This window comes from Melospiza georgiana, chromosome 14, assembly GCF_028018845.1.
Source record: "Melospiza georgiana isolate bMelGeo1 chromosome 14, bMelGeo1.pri, whole genome shotgun sequence".
Taxonomy (NCBI): domain Eukaryota; kingdom Metazoa; phylum Chordata; class Aves; order Passeriformes; family Passerellidae; genus Melospiza; species Melospiza georgiana.
In genome coordinates, this window is record NC_080443.1 from 13,579,322 (window position 1) to 13,597,332 (window position 18,011).

An 18,011-nucleotide genomic window follows, 5' to 3' on the forward strand; every position below is an offset into this window, starting at 1 on the left:
GCACACATCTGTTGCACGACTGTTTCGCTCCCCTTACCCTTTGTCGCAGTTGGTCACACCCCTGGGCCGGTATCACACCCCTGGGCCGGTGTCACAGCCTTGGGCAGGTGTCACACCTCCCTGTCCAGTGTCACACCCCTGGCCGGTGTCACACCCCTGGCCGGTGTCACACCCGTTCCGCTCCCTTTACACACGCGTGCCTCACCCCGCGCCCCCGTGCCCGCCCCGCCCCTCGCCGGAGACCCCGCCCCTTTCCCCGCCCCTCGCCCCGGGCCCCGCCCCCCGGGCGGGCGCAGCCAATGGGGGCGGGCGGAGCGGCCGGGCCGGGCGCGCGCGGCGCTATAACGATCCCTACGGCGCCGCCGCCGCCCGCGCGCCCCGGCCCCGCCGCCCCCGGCCCGGCCCGGCCCTCGGCCCCGCACCCGGCCCGCTGCGGCCGGAGCGGCCCCGCGGGAAGATGAACTACCTGGTGAGCGGGGACACGGGGGAGGGCACGGGGGCGTGCGTGGGGACAGGGAGGGCGCGGGGGATCGGCTGCTGGGGGGCCCTGTTGGAGGAGAAGGACGAGGAGGAGGAGGAGGAGGAGGAAGGCCTCAGCCCCCTCACCGCTCGGCCCGGGCAGGGCCTCTCCTGTGCGGCCGATCCCACTGGCGTGACCTTGGCCGAGCTCCCCCGCTCCGAGACGGCCAGGCCTTGCCTGCTCCCCTCCCTCCTGGCGGGGCAGGGAGCTGCGGGACTCGCGGGGGGCCCAGCGGGGCCAGGGGCCTCCCCAGGCCTCCGCCCCACCGGGCGGGGCGGCACCGGCGGCGGGCAGGGCCGCGGGACAGCCGGGACTCCGGCCCTGCCATCCCGGGCGGGCCGCGACCCGTCCCGCCGCCGCGGCCCCGAGCAGCGCTGGCAGGTGCCGCCGGCGCCCGGCTGGGAGACCCCGCGGGGTGGAAGGGGCCCGGGCCCGACGGCGGGTGCCGTGCGATGGCCACGGCTGACTCACCGCCCCGGCACTTCCTCCCTCCCAGTCGGCGGAGGGAAGGGGCGGGAGAGGCAGAGGAGGCCCCCCGAAACTGGGGAGGCGGAAGGGCCCGGCCCCTTCCCAGCACCACCTCTGGGAAGGGTGGGTTTTGCTCCAGCGAGGAATCCCGCGGTGGCTGGAACGGGGAGATCCAGCTGGCGGGAGCTGCCGGCCCGCGGGGCTCCGTCCCGGTGCTGAGCTGCCGCCCCGCTCTCGCCCGCCGGGATGACGCCGCACCGGCCGGCGGGGCCCGGCTCACCGCCCCGGCGCGGGGCTCTCTTCCAGAACGTGCTGGCCAAGGCGCTGTACGACAACGTGGCCGAGTCCCCGGACGAGCTCTCCTTCCGCAAGGGCGACATCATGACGGTGCTGGAGCGCAACACGCAGGGGCTGGATGGCTGGTGGCTCTGTTCGCTCCATGGCCGGCAGGGCATCGTTCCCGGGAACCGCCTCAAGATTCTCGTGGGGATGTACGACAAGAAGCAGCCGCAGCAGCAAGCGCCTGCCCCGGCACAGGGACAGGCACCGCCGCAGCCATCTGTACCCCAGGCGGCTCTGCCCTTCCACCACCAAGGCGGCTACACCCCGCTGTCACCCGCCTCGCAGTACACCCCCATGCACCCTGCTTATGCACCCCAAGGGGACAATGTCTATCTGATGCCAGTCCCCAACAAGGGACAGCAGGGTCTGTACCCGGGCTCAGCACCCACTGGACAGTTTCCTCCTGCCCCAGCTAAGCAACCTTCCACCTACCCGAAGCAGGCACCTCCCCACACCTTCCCCAACCCCGGCCAGGAAATCTACCAGGTTCCCCCCTCCCTGGGCCAGGCAGCAGAGGCGTACCCAGGGGGCTCTGCCAGTCCCCCCCAGGATGTCTACCAGGTTCCTCCTTCAGCTGGTCAGGCTCAAGAAATCTACCAGGTGCCACCGTCATTGGACATGAGGAGCAGGGAAGGGCACAAGCCCCAGGGCAAGGTAAGATGGGGAGACTGGACGTGGGAGTGTGTTGTGTTTGTGGGGTGCTCTGTGGTCCATGGGTACAAGCGGGTGGCACAGCTTGGGCTTCTCAGCTTGCTACACTTGGAGCAGGCAGCCCATGTGCCCGTTGCTGGGGTTGTATGGGCATCCTTGCCCACACTGCTGGCAGGAGTGGGTGCACTGGGAGGGTCCCTGCAGTGGCTGAGGTGCCCCAGTTGGTGTAAGCTGCCCCTCTTGGGGCTGGCACAGCATTCAGCATTCTGGTCCTTATGGTCTCTAATGTGGGCTGTGCTGGTGTCACCCAGGGCATGGCAGTGTGTTTGGTTTGGGCACAGAGTGTTGGTATCCCCAGAGCTATTTTGGGATGCTGGGTTCTGGAGCTGTGGCAGTAGCTGTGGTACCCAGCACAATGCTGTGAGGTTTTGTTCCACCTGGGAGCGCGCACAGGAACAGACAGGCAGTGCCAGCATTTCCCGACTGTGCCAGGCAGCCTGCCAGTGCTTGTAGGTACACTGGTGAGGCAAGGGTGAGGCACCAGGCTGTCCCCAGCATGGAGCTAAGGGACACCGGCTTCCTTCTGGCTCTGCCCCTACCCTGGCACGTCATCCCGGGGAAGAGCAGTGAGGTGCTTTCAGTGTCGTGTTTTCCGGGAAGGCTACTCCAACTCATACCCCTGGGAAGCAGCCAGGGAGGAGAGGGAGCTGCCAAATCACAGCCAGGGCACAAGGAACATCCGAAAAGGAAGAACCAGCCCAACACCTCAGCCCTCCTTGGCACTGGTTGGGCAGGGTGCCGTTACCCTCCGGGTTTGGTTATTTTCCGCTCTGGTGTCACCATGAAATGACCCATTCAGGCGTGGAGCTGTGGGCAGGGAGGGGTCTCCAGGTGTTGGCAGACCCCGGCCCATGCCTGGATCGGCCGTTGCTTTCTGCCTGCCACGGCTGTGCCGGCCGGGCTTTGTCTCTCGCAGACTCTCTCGCCGCTATAAATAACCGGTGATATCATCCCGTCCCCGGCACCGCCGCACACCCGGCCGGGGAGCGCCCTCCCGTGGCACCGGGCCGACCCTGATTCCAGGCAATCCAGTGTGGAATCCAAACCATCCTCTCTCTGGCCCTGGTGCTGGCTTTGGGGAATGATGCAGGGTGGGAGATGCTCGGTAGTGCCCACATCATGTCTTTTCCCTCTTTGCAGGTGCTGGTGCCCACCCGTGTGGGCCAGGTGTATGTCTATGACTCCCCCAAGGGTGAGCAGGTGGAGTACGATTTCCCTCGCCACCTGATCTCCACGGGCTCCCAGGAGATCTATGACGTGCCGCCTGTCCGAGGAGGGGTCCCCAGCCAGTTCAGCCAGGAGGTGAGACTGCTGTGCGTGTCAGGGGGGAATCTCTGGATCTGCCCTTAAAAATGGGAGATGATCTGTCACAGCCTGAGATCCATGCCGGGCTAAATTGCACCCAAAACTATACCATATGGACCTCAGTGCCACTTCTGAGCACCTCCACCATTCCCTGGTCCCTGAGAGGAGGTGGGTGACCACACCATCTCTCTGACACATCCTCTTGTGTTCCCCCTCTCCAGGTCTACGACACTCCTCCCATGGCAGTGAAGGGTCCCAATGGGCAGGACCCGGGGCAAGAGATCTATGATGTGCCCCCCAGTGTGGAGAAGAACTTGCACCAAACTGTAAGTGCTGCTGGGAAGCTCCCAGCTTCTTTGTGTAAGAATGACAAACAGATTTTTACAGGGAGAAAAATAATTTACTAAATCAGTCTCCCCAGAGATGTGGTGATGTCCCTGGCACTGGAGGCTTTCAGAATGCCAAGGAATGGATTGCTGGATGTTCACATCCAGGGGATGAGGTTGGACCAGATGATCTTTCAAAGTCCCTTCCGACCTGGGCTGCTCTAGGATTTTTTGATTCCTGTGCCAAAGGGCAGGGGCACCCCTGGGGTGCATGGCTTCATCCCAGTGATGTCTTGGATGCTCAGTGCTGACACTTGCATGCCCTGCAGCTCAGGGCAGCCACATGCCCGCCCCAGGCCAGCTCTCCCAGCAGTGCTGACAGTGCCACTGCTCTGCCCTTGCAGGTGTACGATGTCCCCCCCTCAGTGAGCAAGGACGTGCCCGATGGCCCGGCGCGGGAGGAGACGTACGATGTGCCACCCGCCTTTGCCAAGCAGAAAGCCTTCGAGCCCTCCCGCCACCCCCTGATCCTGGCCCAACAGGAGCCCTACTTGCCAGAGGACGTCTACGATGTGCCCCCGGCAGCTGGGAAAGGTGCTCCTGAGCTGCCACTCTCCCACGAGATCTACGATGTGCCCCCCAGCCTCAAGAAGCTGGGGGGATCCAGCTTCCCCTCCCAGGAGGTGTACGATGTGCCCCGGGACCTGCACGCCCCGGGCAAGGGCTCAGTGGACACGGAGGGCGAGTACATCTACGACGTCCCCCCACAAGTGGACCGTGAGGCCAAGGGTGCTGATGCCAAGCGCCTCTCGGCTTCCAGCACAGGCAGCACCCGCAGCAACGTCTCCACATCCTCGCTGGACGTGGTGCCTGTGAAGGAGCCGGCTAAGGGAGCCGGCAAGGAGTTCTCCCTGGACTTGGATGCCGCCATGGAGACGCTGGCCAAGCTCCAGAGTGGCGTCAGCAGCGCTGTCTCCTACCTCATGTCCTTTATCAGCACCAACTGGCGCAGCCCCGAGCACATGGAGGCCAATGCTGCCAACATCCGTGGGGCAGCCGAGGGCGTCCGGACGGCCCTCCGGGACCTGCTGGAGTTTGCCCGGGGGGCAGTGGGCAATGCTGCCCAGGCCTCTGACCGCTCTCTCTACACCAAGCTCAGCAAGCAACTGCAGAAGATGGAGGAGGTCTACCAGGCCCTGGCACGGCACGGCCAAGCGCTGGACGCTTGCCACTGGGCCCCCAGTGCTCTGGCCAGCAGCAAGCCAGGCACAGACGACTTGGAGCACTTCATCATGCACTCACGTGGTGTTCCTGATGACACTAAGCAGTTGGCTTCCTTCCTGCATGGCAATGCCTCCCTTCTCTTTAAACGGACAAAGCCGGCGGTGGAGAGTGGTAGCCATGGGCCCCCTCACCCCTCCGACAAGGCCAGCAGCATCCAGTCACGGCCCCTGCCCTCCCCTCCCAAGCTGCTGGCCCAGGAGTCACCTGATGGGCCCTACGAGAACAGCGAGAGCGGCTGGATGGAGGATTATGACTATGTGCATCTCCAGGTGGGCACGGGTATGGGGGCTGCTTCCCACAGGTAGTGTTTATGATGGTGGCTCTCTGGCACAGGGGGGATTAGGCAGCTCTGCTTCTGCTTGTGTTTTCCTCTTACCCTCCAGCTTGAGGGCTTTGTGGACCAGGGATGTCCCAGGGCAGGGGGGGCTCTGTGGCAAGGCTGATGTTGCTGACCCTTTCTATGTCATGCCCCTGCAGGGCAAGGAGGAGTTTGAGAAGACCCAGAAGGAACTGCTGGAGAAAGGCAACATCATCCGGCAGAGCAAGGACCAGCTGGAGCACCAGCAGGTAAGGGCACTGGGGCAGGCAGGTGGGTGCTGCTATGCACAGGGCCCCATGTCTTGCTTCTGTTGTAACCTCTGCTGCTGGTCTGACCACAGCCTTCTTCCCTGGATGTTCTCATGGTACATTCTATCTTTCCTTCCATACCAGTGCTATGCTAGTAAAGAGGGGAGTAGGCACTTTGATCCTGGAGAGGAGCCTAGCATGGCTGTCCTGGCTGGTGCTGTCTCTCACTGTGTTCCTTGGGGCTGGTGGCTCCATGGAGGGGAGCAGGTGCTGGCTCAGTGGCCACCCTGCCCCATGCCTGTCTCTCCCACAGCTGAAGCAGTTTGAGCGGCTGGAGCAGGAGGTGACGCGCCCCATCGACAATGACCTGTCCAACTGGAGCCCCCCCCAGCACTACAGCCCCGCGCGGGGCGGGGGGACACTGTGTCCTGCTGACCGCCAGCTCCTCCTCTTCTACCTGGAGCAGTGTGAGGCCAACCTCACCACGCTCACCAATGCTGTCGATGCCTTCTTCACTGCTGTCAGCACCAACCAACCTCCCAAGATCTTTGTGGCCCACAGCAAGTTTGTCATCCTCAGTGCCCACAAGCTCGTCTTTATTGGGGACACGCTGTCCCGCCAGGCCAAGGCCCAGGACGTCCAGCACAAGGTGATGCACTACAGCAACCTCCTCTGTGAGATGCTCAAGGAGATCGTGATGACCACCAAGGCAGCCGCCCTCCACTACCCATCGCCTTCCGCCTCCAAGGACATGGTGGAGCGTGTCAAGGACCTCGCCAACAGCACGCAGCAGTTCAGGATGGTGCTGGGCCAGCTGGCAGCCATGTGATGGCCTCAGGGCCACTGTCCCCTCTCTCTGGCCCCCACCCTTCCCCAGACATGCATTTCCCTCCACGCAAGTCCTTTCCACCCGGTGTAAGCTGACATGTACATAGAGACTCCCATGCACACCGGGGGGCTGGGGCTCTGTGGGAATAGAGGTGAGGGGCTGAAGCCATCATACCCCTTCCTCCTCCCTCTGGCCAGGGGCCAGGAATGGTTTGAGCTGGGCCCATAACAAAGCAAAGCTGGGAGGTGGATCTGTGTCCACTCCTTGCCCACTGTCCTCTCTCCATACAAAACTAGCACCAGTTCTGGGCTGAAGGGCATGGGGCCATGTCCCTGGTGAGCCAAGGGTGTGCCTGGCAACTTGAGATGCAATTTGAGATGCCCTTTGTGATGCTGTGGCTGCTCTGCTCTCGGAAAGACTGTACGGAGAACTCCATGGTGGCCAGGAGGTCCTAATGGTGTGGAAGCCATCTCCTGTGATGGTGGGACAGTGACAGAGATGGGTTGTACTGTCCCCTTGTGTGCTGGAGGCTGGGGATAGGGGTCCCCAGGGGGGTTAGGGGTGGTGGGGAGCTGCTGGGGCAGGAAGGGGCTAACGTGTGCGTTCTCACGTCTCGGGTTGTGCTACAGTACCAGCTGTGACCGAAATGTGAACTGAAATTGGTGCCTTTTGAACACAGGGGAAGCTTCCGCTGGTTCCCGGAGCTACCACGTGGCAGCCCCCTCCAAAACTTGGCCCCAAGTCCCTGAGCACTATAAAGATTTGCCTAGAAACACCCCTTATCTCCTGGATATCTGCATGTGCCTGCTGGGGTGAGGGAGAGGCCCTGTGGCAGGGCTGGGGAGATCCTGTCCTCCTAAAAAACTAGCCTGTGGAGACTGCTGGTGCACAGAGGGTTAATGGGACACAAGGGGTGGGCCTATGAGAGGGTTGGGGGGAAATGAGGTGTGGTAGTGCAGGGCACTAGGGCCACATGGCCGTAGAACCAGTATCAGATGAGTGTCCATCACAGCACCTTGCCAGGCGCCATGGTCACAACGCGACCTATGGGTTTGGTGTGGCAGAGAGGATGGTAGCCCATGACCCCAAGCATTCCTGGTCCTGGCTATCCATCCTTTCCAGAACCTCAGGAACCATGGCACCCCCTCTGCTACTGCCCTGGAATCAGCACACCTGTGGACACCACACAATCCACAGCTCCTTATCACAGCTGGTGATGAGGTGTGTCCTCATCACCAGCCCCTACACTGCTGTCACTCCCAGCCCCGTGACCCCCTCACGCCCACAGTACCGACAGGGAACCAGAGCCCGGTGCCACGCAGGTGCTTATTGAGGGCCCTGTGGGTGACACCGGGCTCCACCGCCACCGAGAAGTCCTCGAGGCTCAGCTCTGCGATGGCGTCCATGCGGCTCAGGTCAAAGCAGACGCCGCCCTGGCACAGGGGCACCCGGGGCTGAGGGCACGGCCGGGCACCCAGAGCCCCTGGGGGTCAGGGGTGCCGGGGCAGCCCATACCTGCACGGCATTGACGCCTCCTTCCAGGCCGGTCCCGGTGCCGAAGGGCACCATGGGCACACGGCTGCGGTGACAGAGGGCTGCCAGCTCCTGCACCTGCTCCACCGCCTGGGGCCACACCACCACGTCCGGGGGGGCACACCTGGGCACAGGCAGCACCACTGACCAGCTGACTTGACCCTCGCCATGGCCCTTGCCCAGCCGGGCATTGTCACCTGCCTCTTCCCTTCCCCACGGCCCTTTGTCTACCCAAACATTTCCCATTCCCGGACCAGGCCCCTCCTGTATAACCCTCCCCTTACAATGCTTCTCGCCTTCCCCCTTCCCTTCCCTATGACCCTTCCCCTCCCCAGGGCTCCCAGCCCCAGGGGCACTCACGGGTGCATGGACTCATCGTGGCCGTGCTGCTCCCGCACCGCTGTGGCCGTGGAGACATTGGGGGCCCCGACCACGGCCCTCAGGGCCTCCACGAAGTCAGGGGGCAGCGAGGGCTGCGGGGGAACAACGAGCGCCCGTCAGGGATGCCCTGGACAGGGTCTGATCGCGGGCACGAGGCCGAGTGGCCACGTCAGGGCCCGAGTGGCCTTTGGAGCCCCGGCCCCACCTTGGAGCAGCAGCTGCGGCGCCCCAGGGCTGCTGCCAGCGCCAGCACCCTCCGCAGGGCCATGTTGCAACGGGACAAGAACGGCACCATGGGAACTGCACGGCCTGGGACATTGCCCTCCCCCGCAGCCTGTCTGGCCCTCCCCCACGCTGACACCTTAAGGTGGCTCCAGCCACGCGCCAGTGTGTCCCCGCCAGAGGGACCTGGGTCCCACCGGTGCCTGTGCTCATGTTCCTGTGCTGTCCCCTGCCTGGGCCGAGTCACTGCATTCACCATGGCCCTACCATTACAGGTGTCCCCATGCCTGCTCAAGTATCCCTGCAGCTGGGCAGGGGTCCATGACCCCATAGGAGACCACATGTCCCCACACTCCTCCCTTCCCAATGAGGGGTCTGCATGCCCCCTGCCCCTCTGTTCCTGTGCGCAGACAGGTTTCCCCATTTGGGCACAGGAGTCACCATGTACCCCTGTCCATCTGTCCCCATTCCCAAGCATGTGTCACCAAGTCCCCCTGTCCATCTGTCCCCGTTCCCAGCCAGGTGTCCCCATGCCACTCAGCACTCCTGGACAGGTGTCCTCTGGCCCAGAGAACTGACCACAGCACACCGCATGCCCTGAACATCAGCCCGCCCCGAGCCCGGTTCCCGGGTGTCCCGGCATGGTGACAAGGACACAGTGTACTCAGGGGTGGCAGCGTTTATTGAGGGCCTCAGTTGGCCTCCAGGATGGAGTCGATCCAGTCGCGGAGCTTGGTGACGCGGGCGTACACGCCAGGAGTCTTGGTGTCGCAGGTGCTGCTGCCCCAGGAGACGATGCCCACCAGGTTCCAGGCGCCGTCCTTCTGGCACACCAGCGGGCCCCCGGAGTCGCCCTGCACGGGGCAAAAGGTGAGCACCGGGACAGGGCCCGAGCCAACGGGGGCAGCGGGGGCCAGGGGCACCTACCATGCAGGAAGTGGCTCCATCGGCACCGGCACAGACCATCACGTCGCGGATGCGGAAGCCCCAGAACTCCTTGCACTGGGTGTTGGTGAGCAGGGGCAGAGCCACCTGCTGCAGCACGGCCGGAGTGTGATCGGCTGCGGGGAGAGGGCAGCGTCAGTGCCGGCACTGGGAGCAGGAATGGGGAAGGGGCTGGGATGGGGAGGGTGGCACCGTGAGGTGCAGGTACCGTTGGCATCAGTGAGCCCCCAGCCGGTGGTGACACAGGTCATTCCCCCTGGGAATTCGTCAGTGGCCTTGGGCAGGCAGACGGGGGACACACGATCCGACAGCTGAGCTGGAGTGGCCAGTTTGATCAGGGTGATGTCGTCATGGATGGTCAGCATGTTGAACTTGGGGTTCTTGAAGACCTGAAGCACGCAGCACTGCTCTCAGCACCTGCACCCCCTGCCAGGGTGCCAGGCACTGGGCACGCCACAGGGATCAGTAGGGCCCTTGGGGACCAATGGAGACCGCGGGGGCTGCTCCTGTGGGTCCCGTGATGGCAGGGTGTCTGAGCTGCAGGGCCCAGTCCCTGCGACACTGGGGAGCAGGGACATCCCCGGTCACGACCCCTGCTAGGATGAAATGGACCCTGAGGCCTGAACCCCTATGCCTCGTGAGTTCCTGGGAACATGGGGACATGCAGGGCACCTGACCTGAAGGATGAGTGGGAGCAGGGACACCCCAGGGGATTGCCGTGCAGGGATGTGAGATACCATGGACACCTCGGGGAACCCTGGCCCTCTGGAGAAGGGGACCCGGGGACTCCTCAGGAGCACGAGCCCCAGGACAAGGGTGACCGGGACATCAGCCCCCAGGCCGCCTGTGGTGGCCGCGGGATCCCGCAGGCACACGGACCCCGCCCCGCAGGTACCTTCTCGATTTTCAGCTCCTGCTGATCAGGGCCGGGTGCGTCCTGGTCGTAGGCGCCCACCACCACGGTGTCGGTTTTCCTGGGCACAGGCAGGCGCTGAGCACGGCGCACCGGCACCGCGGGTTCCCAGGGCACCCCGTGCCCGTGCCCAGCCCCGGCCCGGCCCGCGGCGCAGCCGGTGCCTACCTGACGCCGCAGTGCGCAGCGGTGACCACCCAGTTCTCGCTGATCAGGGAGCCGCCGCAGAAGTGGAAGCCGTTGTAGCGCTGCCGGGGAGAGCTGCCCTCAGCGCCCGGCACCGGCGCCGGCGCCAAGGCCGGCGTGCTCCGTGCCCGGGCCCCGCACGGCACCCACCCCTGCCCCCGGCCCCTGCAGCGCTCTCACCTGCAGGGACACCTGCCATGGCCAGGACCCTGCCACCGCCGCCTCTCCGTTCACAATGCGGTTGTAGCCGCGGATGACGGGTGTGATGGCGGGCACGCCGCAGTCTGCGGGACACAGGCGGCCGTGGGACGGCGGCTCCGGCCGCCCCGGCCCCGTGTCCTCTCCCCACCGCTCCCACCCGCCCCAGCCCCGAGCCCACCCCGCCAAGCCCCACCACCCCACGCACTCTCAGGGAGGGCGGCACGGGCAAAGCCCGCCAGAGCCAGGCAGCTCAACACCCACAGCAGAGCCATTGCCACTGGTGAGGACTGACCTGCCCGGCACCCGGTGGCTCTTAAATGCACCCCTGGGCACCTCCCCGCTGCTGCTGGCCTTGCCACCGTGGCCTTGGGAGATAGCGTGGCAGCTGGTGTGGTGCCACTGGCACATTGCCAGTTCTGGAATCTTCTCACACAACTCTTTGGCGTCCCAGGCACCTGGACCTCTGGATGAAGCCCTATCTGTGTGGCAGGTTGGACGGTCTCTGCAGACCCAGCCCTAAGAGAACTCCATGGTCCTTCCAAACTCCACCACTCCATGACAAAATGTGCAGGCAGCCCAGAAAACCCCACTGTATCTTGGGCTACAACTGCAGCACCTTGGGCAGCATGTCAAGGGAGGGGATTCTGCTCCTCTACTCCACTATGCTGAAACCATGCATGCAGTGCTGTGTCCAGCTCTGGCACCCCAATTATGAAGGACATGGGCGAGTTGGATTGATTCCAAGGAAACTTAGGAGCCAGCATTTAGTCCAGGCCAGTGCTGTCCCACAGCCATAGCCAAGGATACTGGCTCCAGGTGCCATGTTCCCAGGCCTTTCCTGGAAGAAGTTCCAGCTGCCACGCTATCTCCCAAGGCCACGGTGGCAAGGCCAGCAGCAGCGGGGAGGTGCCCAGGGGTGCATTTAAGAGCCCCCGGGTGCCGGGCAGGTCAGTCCTCACCAGTGGCAATGGCTCTGCTGTGGGTGTTGAGCTGCCTGGCTCTGGCGGGCTTTGCCCGTGCCGCCCTCCCTGAGAGTGCGTGGGGTGGTGGGGCTTGGCGGGGTGGGCTCGGGGCTGGGGCGGGTGGGAGCGGTGGGGAGAGGACACGGGGCCGGGGCGGCCGGAGCCGCCGTCCCACGGCCGCCTGTGTCCCGCAGACTGCGGCGTGCCCGCCATCACACCCGTCATCCGCGGCTACAACCGCATTGTGAACGGAGAGGCGGCGGTGGCAGGGTCCTGGCCATGGCAGGTGTCCCTGCAGGTGAGAGCGCTGCAGGGGCCGGGGGCAGGGGTGGGTGCCGTGCGGGGCCCGGGCACGGAGCACGCCGGCCTTGGCGCCGGCGCCGGTGCCGGGCGCTGAGGGCAGCTCTCCCCGGCAGCGCTACAACGGCTTCCACTTCTGCGGCGGCTCCCTGATCAGCGAGAACTGGGTGGTCACCGCTGCGCACTGCGGCGTCAGGTAGGCACCGGCTGCGCCGCGGGCCGGGCCGGGGCTGGGCACGGGCACGGGGTGCCCTGGGAACCCGCGGTGCCGGTGCGCCGTGCTCAGCGCCTGCCTGTGCCCAGGAAAACCGACACCGTGGTGGTGGGCGCCTACGACCAGGACGCACCCGGCCCTGATCAGCAGGAGCTGAAAATCGAGAAGGTACCTGCGGGGCGGGGTCCGTGTGCCTGCGGGATCCCGCGGCCACCACAGGCGGCCTGGGGGCTGATGTCCCGGTCACCCTTGTCCTGGGGCTCGTGCTCCTGAGGAGTCCCCGGGTCCCCTTCTCCAGAGGGCCAGGGTTCCCCGAGGTGTCCATGGTATCTCACATCCCTGCACGGCAATCCCCTGGGGTGTCCCTGCTCCCACTCATCCTTCAGGTCAGGTGCCCTGCATGTCCCCATGTTCCCAGGAACTCACGAGGCATAGGGGTTCAGGCCTCAGGGTCCATTTCATCCTAGCAGGGGTCGTGACCGGGGATGTCCCTGCTCCCCAGTGTCGCAGGGACTGGGCCCTGCAGCTCAGACACCCTGCCATCACGGGACCCACAGGAGCAGCCCCCGCGGTCTCCATTGGTCCCCAAGGGCCCTACTGATCCCTGTGGCGTGCCCAGTGCCTGGCACCCTGGCAGGGGGTGCAGGTGCTGAGAGCAGTGCTGCGTGCTTCAGGTCTTCAAGAACCCCAAGTTCAACATGCTGACCATCCACGACGACATCACCCTGATCAAACTGGCCACTCCAGCTCAGCTGTCGGATCGTGTGTCCCCCGTCTGCCTGCCCAAGGCCACTGACGAATTCCCGGGGGGAATGACCTGTGTCACCACCGGCTGGGGGCTCACTGATGCCAACGGTACCTGCACTTTCTTGTTCCCATCTCCATTCCTGTCCCCTGCCTCATCCAAATCCCCATTCCCATCCTTGTCTGAGGTCTTGCCTGTCCCCTTCCTCATCCATATGGTCAGTCCCCATCCTCAAAATGCTGACTCATAATGCTCATGGCATGGCGATCTCCCATCCAGATCCCCATGCAAATGTGAATCTGGATCCCCATCCCATTCCCATATCTCCATCTCTGTCTCAGTCCCATTCCTCATCCCAGCACCAACCCCCAAGCCTGACCCAATCCAGTACCCATCGCCCCCATCCTAACGGTGCCACCCTCCCCATCCCAGCCCCTTCCCCATTCCCGCTCCCGGTGCCGGCACTGACGCTGCCCTCTCCCCACAGCCGATCACACTCCGGCCGTGCTGCAGCAGGTGGCTCTGCCCCTGCTCACCAACACCCAGTGCAAGGAGTTCTGGGGCTTCCGCATCCGCGACGTGATGGTCTGTGCCGGCGCCGACGGAGCCTCTTCCTGCATGGTAGGTGCCCCTGGCCCCCGCTGCCCCCGTTGGCCCCAGGCCCCGGTTGAGCGCTCACCCGCTGCCCCGTGCAGGGCGACTCCGGGGGCCCGCTGGTGTGCCAGAAGGACGGCGCCTGGAACCTGGTGGGCATCGTCTCCTGGGGCAGCAGCACCTGCGACACCAAGTCTCCCACCGTGTACGCCCGCGTCACCAAGCTCCGCGACTGGATCGACTCCATCCTGGAGGCCAACTGAGGCCCTCAATAAATGCTGCAATCTCCTGAGCACACTGTGTCCTTGTCACCATGCTGGGACGCCCAGGAGTGGGGCTCGGGGCAGGCGGGTGGCTGGGAGACCCCCAGCTGAGGTACGGGGCATGTGGTGGACTGTGGTCAGTTCTCTGGGCCAGAGGACACCTGTCCAGGAGTGCTGAGTGGCATGGGGACACCTGGCTGGGAACGGGGACAGATGGATAGGGGGACTTGGTGACTCCTGTGCCCAAATGGGGAAACCTGTCTGCGCACAGGAACAGAGGGGCAGGGGGCATGCAGACCCCTTATTGGGAAGGGAGGAGTGTGGGGACATGTGGTCTCCTATGGGGTCATGGACCCCTGCCCAGCTGCAGGGATACTTGAGCAGGCATGGGGACACCTGTAATGGTAGGGCCATGGTGAATGCAGTGACTCGGCCCAGGCAGGGGACAGCACAGGAACATGAGCACAGGCACCGGTGGGACCCAGGTCCCTCTGGCGGGGACACACTGGCGCGTGGCTGGAGCCACCTTAAGGTGTCAGCGTGGGGGAGGGCCAGACAGGCTGCGGGGGAGGGCAATGTCCCAGGCCGTGCAGTTCCCATGGTGCCGTTCTTGTCCCGTTGCAACATGGCCCTGCGGAGGGTGCTGGCGCTGGCAGCAGCCCTGGGGCGCCGCAGCTGCTGCTCCAAGGTGGGGCCGGGGCTCCAAAGGCCACTCGGGCCCTGACGTGGCCACTCGGCCTCGTGCCCGCGATCAGACCCTGTCCAGGGCATCCCTGACGGGCGCTCGTTGTTCCCCCGCAGCCCTCGCTGCCCCCTGACTTCGTGGAGGCCCTGAGGGCCGTGGTCGGGGCCCCCAATGTCTCCACGGCCACAGCGGTGCGGGAGCAGCACGGCCACGATGAGTCCATGCACCCGTGAGTGCCCCTGGGGCTGGGAGCCCTGGGGAGGGGAAGGATCAGGGGAAGGGTCATAGGGAAGGGAAGGGGGAAGGCGAGAAGCATTGTAAGGGGAGGGTTATACAGGAGGGGCCTGGTCCGGGAATGGGAAATGTTTGGGTAGACAAAGGGCCGTGGGGAAGGGAAGAGGCAGGTGACAATGCCCGGCTGGGCAAGGGCCATGGCGAGGGTCAAGTCAGCTGGTCAGTGGTGCTGCCTGTGCCCAGGTGTGCCCCCCCGGACGTGGTGGTGTGGCCCCAGGCGGTGGAGCAGGTGCAGGAGCTGGCAGCCCTCTGTCACCGCAGCCGTGTGCCCATGGTGCCCTTCGGCACCGGGACCGGCCTGGAAGGAGGCGTCAATGCCGTGCAGGTATGGGCTGCCCTGGCACCCCTGACCCCCAGGGGCTCTGGGTGCCCGGCCGTGCCCTCAGCCCCGGGTGCCCCTGTGCCAGGGCGGCGTCTGCTTTGACCTGAGCCGCATGGACGCCATCGCAGAGCTGAGCCTCGAGGACTTCTCGGTGGCGGTGGAGCCCGGTGTCACCCACAGGGCCCTCAATAAGCACCTGCGTGGCACCGGGCTCTGGTTCCCTGTCGGTACTGTGGGCGTGAGGGGGTCATGGGGCTGGGAGTGACAGCACTGGAGGTGCTGGGGATTCCTTTAGGCCTGGGCATTGTGGGATTGTTGGGGGTGCTGTGGTGTCCACAGGTGTGCTGTGCTCCGAGGGGTTCCCATAGAAATGGGAATGCCATGGCCCCATTGCTTTTGGAGGTGCCCACAGTATTGCTGTGTGGAAGTTCCGGTGGTGTCCATGTGGCAGTGGACTCCATCCCCACCTGCCTCCCCTGCCCATTCCCTGCTTGCAGACCCTGGGGCGGATGCCTCGCTGTGTGGCATGGCTGCCACGGGTGCCTCGGGCACCAATGCTGTGCGCTACGGCGCCATGCGCCCCAACGTGCTCAACCTGCGCGTGGTGCTGCCGGACGGGCGCCTGCTCCACACCGCCGGCCCTGGCCGCCATCCCAGGTGGGCGCTGGGGGCTGGGGGGCCGTGCTGGGCCTGCCCTGTGCCAGGGGAGTGCCCGCTCACCAGCTCTGTGCAGGAAGCGGGCGGCCGGCTACGACCTGACCTCACTCTTCGTGGGCTCTGAGGGCACCCTGGGCTTCCTGACCCAGGCCACGCTGCGCCTGCACCCGCTGCCCGAGGCCTCTGCTGTCACCATCGCCTCCTTCCCCAGCGTGGGGGCGGCCGTGGCCTGCACCGTGCAGGTGCTGCAGGCTGCCGTGCCCGTGGCCCGCATCGGTGAGTACCCACAGCCACAGGAGGGGGTCCAGGTGCCCCTGGTGGAGCCCAACACTGCTTCCTCCCACCCAGAGTTCCTGGATGAGGTGATGGCTGATGCCTGCAGCCGCTTCAGTGAGATGGGGCTGCCAGTGGCGGCCACGCTCCTCCTGGAGCTGCACGGCTCCCGGCATAGCCTGGCTGAGCAGCAGCAGCAGACGGGTATGGCTTGGAATCGGGAGGAGGAGGGAATGTCTGGGGCTGGAGGCCATGATGGACACCCAGGCATGAGGAATGGGTCCCCAGGGACAGGGGGATCAGGGTGTTCAGAAGTGAAGCATGGTGCTGAGGGGCCATGAGTGATGGATGTTCAGGACATGGGAGAGTGGGACCAGGCATGTCCTGGGGTGAGGGATGGGTGCCCAGGGCTGGGTGGGGACTGGAGATCTTGAGGTCATCAGGATGAGGGACAAGTGACCAGAGCCTAGAACTGGGGGCCTGGAGTCATGGATGGCTGCCTGTGGATAGAAGATGGGAGATCAGGGGTGTCCTGAGGAAAGGCGTAGATGCCCAGGACCAGGGAGAGGGGACCAGCAATGGATGCTTAGAATGGGGACTGGGAAGACACTAGGGTGAGGGATGGGGGTGTGCTCTGGGGGTCTGCTTAGGGGTTCATGAACATGGGACAGGGGGGACTAGGGGTGTCACAGGGTGGTGGACAGGGACCCAGGGACAAGGGACAGAGGGACCAGGAGTATCCCAGGATGTGGATGGTGCCCAGGATGCGCACTGGAGGCGCTGGGTAAGGGCTGGGTGCCTGGGGGTGCCGTGGGTCCTGTCCCAGAGCTCCTGGTCACCTTCAGAGGAGATTGTGCAACAGAACGGTGGCTCCAGCCTGGCCTGGGCGGAGGGGCAGGAGGAGCGGGAGCGGCTCTGGTCCATGCGCCACAACGCCTGGTACGCTGCCCTGGCCCTGCGGCCCGGCTGCCAGGTAGGCACAGGGGTGGGGGTGATGGCAGCGGTGCCCGTGGTGCTCTGAGTGCCACAGCTCTGCTCTCCCTGGCCCAGGGCTACTCCACTGACGTCTGTGTGCCCATCTCCCGCCTGCCTGATGTGGTGGTGGAGACCAAGCAGGACCTGCAGGCCTCCAACATCACTGGTGAGCAGGGCCACAGCCCCCTGGGACAGAGGGGATGGGGGTCACCATGCTCCATGCCACACCCCATCTGAGCCATGGCCTTGCAGGACCCATGGTGGGACACGTGGGCGATGGCAACTTCCACTGCATCCTCGTCTTCAACTCCCAGGACCCGGAGGAGGCCCAGCGCATCCACGCCTTCACCGAGCGCCTGGGCAGGTGGGGCCAGGGTGCTCTGGGGGGCCGGGGCTGGACGGACAGATGTCCCCATCCCCTGTCCTTCCCTGTCCCGCAGGCGGGCGCTGGCAGCAGGGGGCACCTGCACCGGGGAGCACGGCGTGGGGCTGGGCAAGCGGGCACTGCTGCAGGAGGAGCTGGGCCCGGAGGGCCTGGACACCCTGCGCTCCATCAAGGCTGCACTCGACCCCCACAACCTCATGAACCCTGGCAAGGTGCTCTGAGGGGCAGCACCAGCACTGCGCTGGCACTGGGGAGCCTCAGCCCCTGGAGGCAAGGCCAGGGTGGCCATGCTGCCCTGCAGTGCCACTGCAGGTGTTCCTACTGATCACCCTATCCCCACTTCTGGGGGTCAGGGATCCCCAAACCCCCAATAAACCCTTTGGACTCACACCGTCTGTGTGCCGTGAAGTTTTTTAGAGGGATAGGAACCCCCAGCCCCTTCCCAGGAGGCCCCAGTCCCAGACAGCACACGCAGGGCAGGGCATCCTCAGGGTCCTGCCTCAGCCACTTGCCCTGAGCTGCAGTGCTGCTGGTGCCAGGTGGGAGCTCTCTGGCACCTGCTGAGCACTACTGTGGCCATCCCCACGTGGCAGGCACAGAGAAGGGGAA

General features: G+C 65.0%; 5 protein-coding genes across 6 annotated transcripts; 3 read left to right on the plus strand and 2 right to left on the minus strand.

Annotated features, from left to right (window-relative positions):
* The first annotated feature begins 399 nt into the window (after positions 1-399).
* On the plus strand, positions 400-7,127 carry BCAR1 (BCAR1 scaffold protein, Cas family member). Of its 2 annotated transcripts, XM_058033995.1 has the most exons (7): positions 400-469; positions 1,295-1,984; positions 3,182-3,343; positions 3,568-3,672; positions 4,077-5,225; positions 5,434-5,523; positions 5,837-7,127. In XM_058033995.1, the coding sequence occupies exons 1-7, from the start codon at positions 458-460 to the stop codon at positions 6,350-6,352; spliced, it is 2,724 nt and encodes a 907-aa protein (XP_057889978.1). In that variant the 5' UTR covers positions 400-457; the 3' UTR covers positions 6,353-7,127. The 2 variants fall into 2 exon arrangements, with proteins under 2 accessions (XP_057889978.1, XP_057889977.1); XM_058033994.1 differs by lacking the exon at positions 400-469 and having other exon boundaries at positions 1,235-1,984.
* Positions 7,128-7,502: 375 nt separating this feature from the next.
* On the minus strand, positions 7,503-8,551 carry LOC131089634 (probable D-lactate dehydrogenase, mitochondrial). Its single transcript, XM_058034465.1, has 5 exons — positions 8,472-8,551; positions 8,246-8,358; positions 7,868-8,009; positions 7,644-7,785; positions 7,503-7,525 (listed from the first exon to the last, which is right to left on the minus strand). Exons 1-5 carry the CDS (start codon positions 8,532-8,534, stop codon positions 7,503-7,505), a joined length of 483 nt encoding a protein of 160 aa, XP_057890448.1. The 5' UTR covers positions 8,535-8,551.
* A 604-nt stretch (positions 8,552-9,155) lies between these two features.
* On the minus strand, positions 9,156-11,016 carry LOC131089406 (chymotrypsinogen 2-like). Its single transcript, XM_058034131.1, has 7 exons — positions 10,939-11,016; positions 10,713-10,816; positions 10,515-10,594; positions 10,329-10,407; positions 9,642-9,822; positions 9,416-9,549; positions 9,156-9,342 (listed from the first exon to the last, which is right to left on the minus strand). The coding sequence occupies exons 1-7, from the start codon at positions 11,003-11,005 to the stop codon at positions 9,181-9,183; spliced, it is 807 nt and encodes a 268-aa protein (XP_057890114.1). The 5' UTR covers positions 11,006-11,016; the 3' UTR covers positions 9,156-9,180.
* A 673-nt stretch (positions 11,017-11,689) lies between these two features.
* LOC131089394 (chymotrypsinogen 2-like) lies at positions 11,690-13,841 on the plus strand. The gene is made up of 7 exons (XM_058034116.1): positions 11,690-11,767; positions 11,890-11,993; positions 12,112-12,191; positions 12,299-12,377; positions 12,884-13,064; positions 13,442-13,575; positions 13,650-13,841. Exons 1-7 carry the CDS (start codon positions 11,701-11,703, stop codon positions 13,809-13,811), a joined length of 807 nt encoding a protein of 268 aa, XP_057890099.1. The 5' UTR covers positions 11,690-11,700; the 3' UTR covers positions 13,812-13,841.
* A 578-nt stretch (positions 13,842-14,419) lies between these two features.
* Positions 14,420-17,761, plus strand: LOC131089461 (probable D-lactate dehydrogenase, mitochondrial). Its single transcript, XM_058034216.1, is given in 11 exon segments — positions 14,420-14,499; positions 14,613-14,725; positions 14,974-15,115; positions 15,198-15,339; positions 15,610-15,824; positions 15,826-16,045; positions 16,118-16,246; positions 16,888-17,015; positions 17,093-17,183; positions 17,270-17,381; positions 17,458-17,761. Coding segments are annotated over 11 exon segments (1,521 nt in total). The 5' UTR covers positions 14,420-14,436; the 3' UTR covers positions 17,624-17,761.
* Positions 17,762-18,011: the final 250 nt, after the last annotated feature.

Coding starts and splice junctions, on each gene's coding strand:
- BCAR1 (XM_058033994.1), top strand. CDS start 1,235: ATGACGCCGCACCGGCCGGCGGGGCCCGGCTCACCGCCCCGGCGCGGG. Junction 1,985..3,181: donor GGCACAAGCCCCAGGGCAAG/GTAAGATGGGGA, acceptor CCCTCTTTGCAG/GTGCTGGTGCCCACCCGTGT. Junction 3,673..4,076: donor AGAAGAACTTGCACCAAACT/GTAAGTGCTGCT, acceptor CTGCCCTTGCAG/GTGTACGATGTCCCCCCCTC.
- LOC131089634 (XM_058034465.1), bottom strand. CDS start 8,534: ATGGCCCTGCGGAGGGTGCTGGCGCTGGCAGCAGCCCTGGGGCGCCGC. Junction 7,786..7,867: donor GAGGCGTCAATGCCGTGCAG/GTATGGGCTGCC, acceptor CCCCTGTGCCAG/GGCGGCGTCTGCTTTGACCT. Junction 7,526..7,643: donor CGGGCTCTGGTTCCCTGTCG/GTACTGTGGGCG, acceptor TGGTGTCCACAG/GTGTGCTGATTCCAGGGCAG.
- LOC131089406 (XM_058034131.1), bottom strand. CDS start 11,005: ATGGCTCTGCTGTGGGTGTTGAGCTGCCTGGCTCTGGCGGGCTTTGCC. Junction 10,408..10,514: donor GCTGCGCACTGCGGCGTCAG/GTAGGCACCGGC, acceptor GCCTGTGCCCAG/GAAAACCGACACCGTGGTGG. Junction 9,823..10,328: donor AGGAGCTGAAAATCGAGAAG/GTACCTGCGGGG, acceptor TGCGTGCTTCAG/GTCTTCAAGAACCCCAAGTT.
- LOC131089394 (XM_058034116.1), top strand. CDS start 11,701: ATGGCTCTGCTGTGGGTGTTGAGCTGCCTGGCTCTGGCGGGCTTTGCC. Junction 11,994..12,111: donor CATGGCAGGTGTCCCTGCAG/GTGAGAGCGCTG, acceptor TCTCCCCGGCAG/CGCTACAACGGCTTCCACTT. Junction 12,378..12,883: donor AGGAGCTGAAAATCGAGAAG/GTACCTGCGGGG, acceptor TGCGTGCTTCAG/GTCTTCAAGAACCCCAAGTT.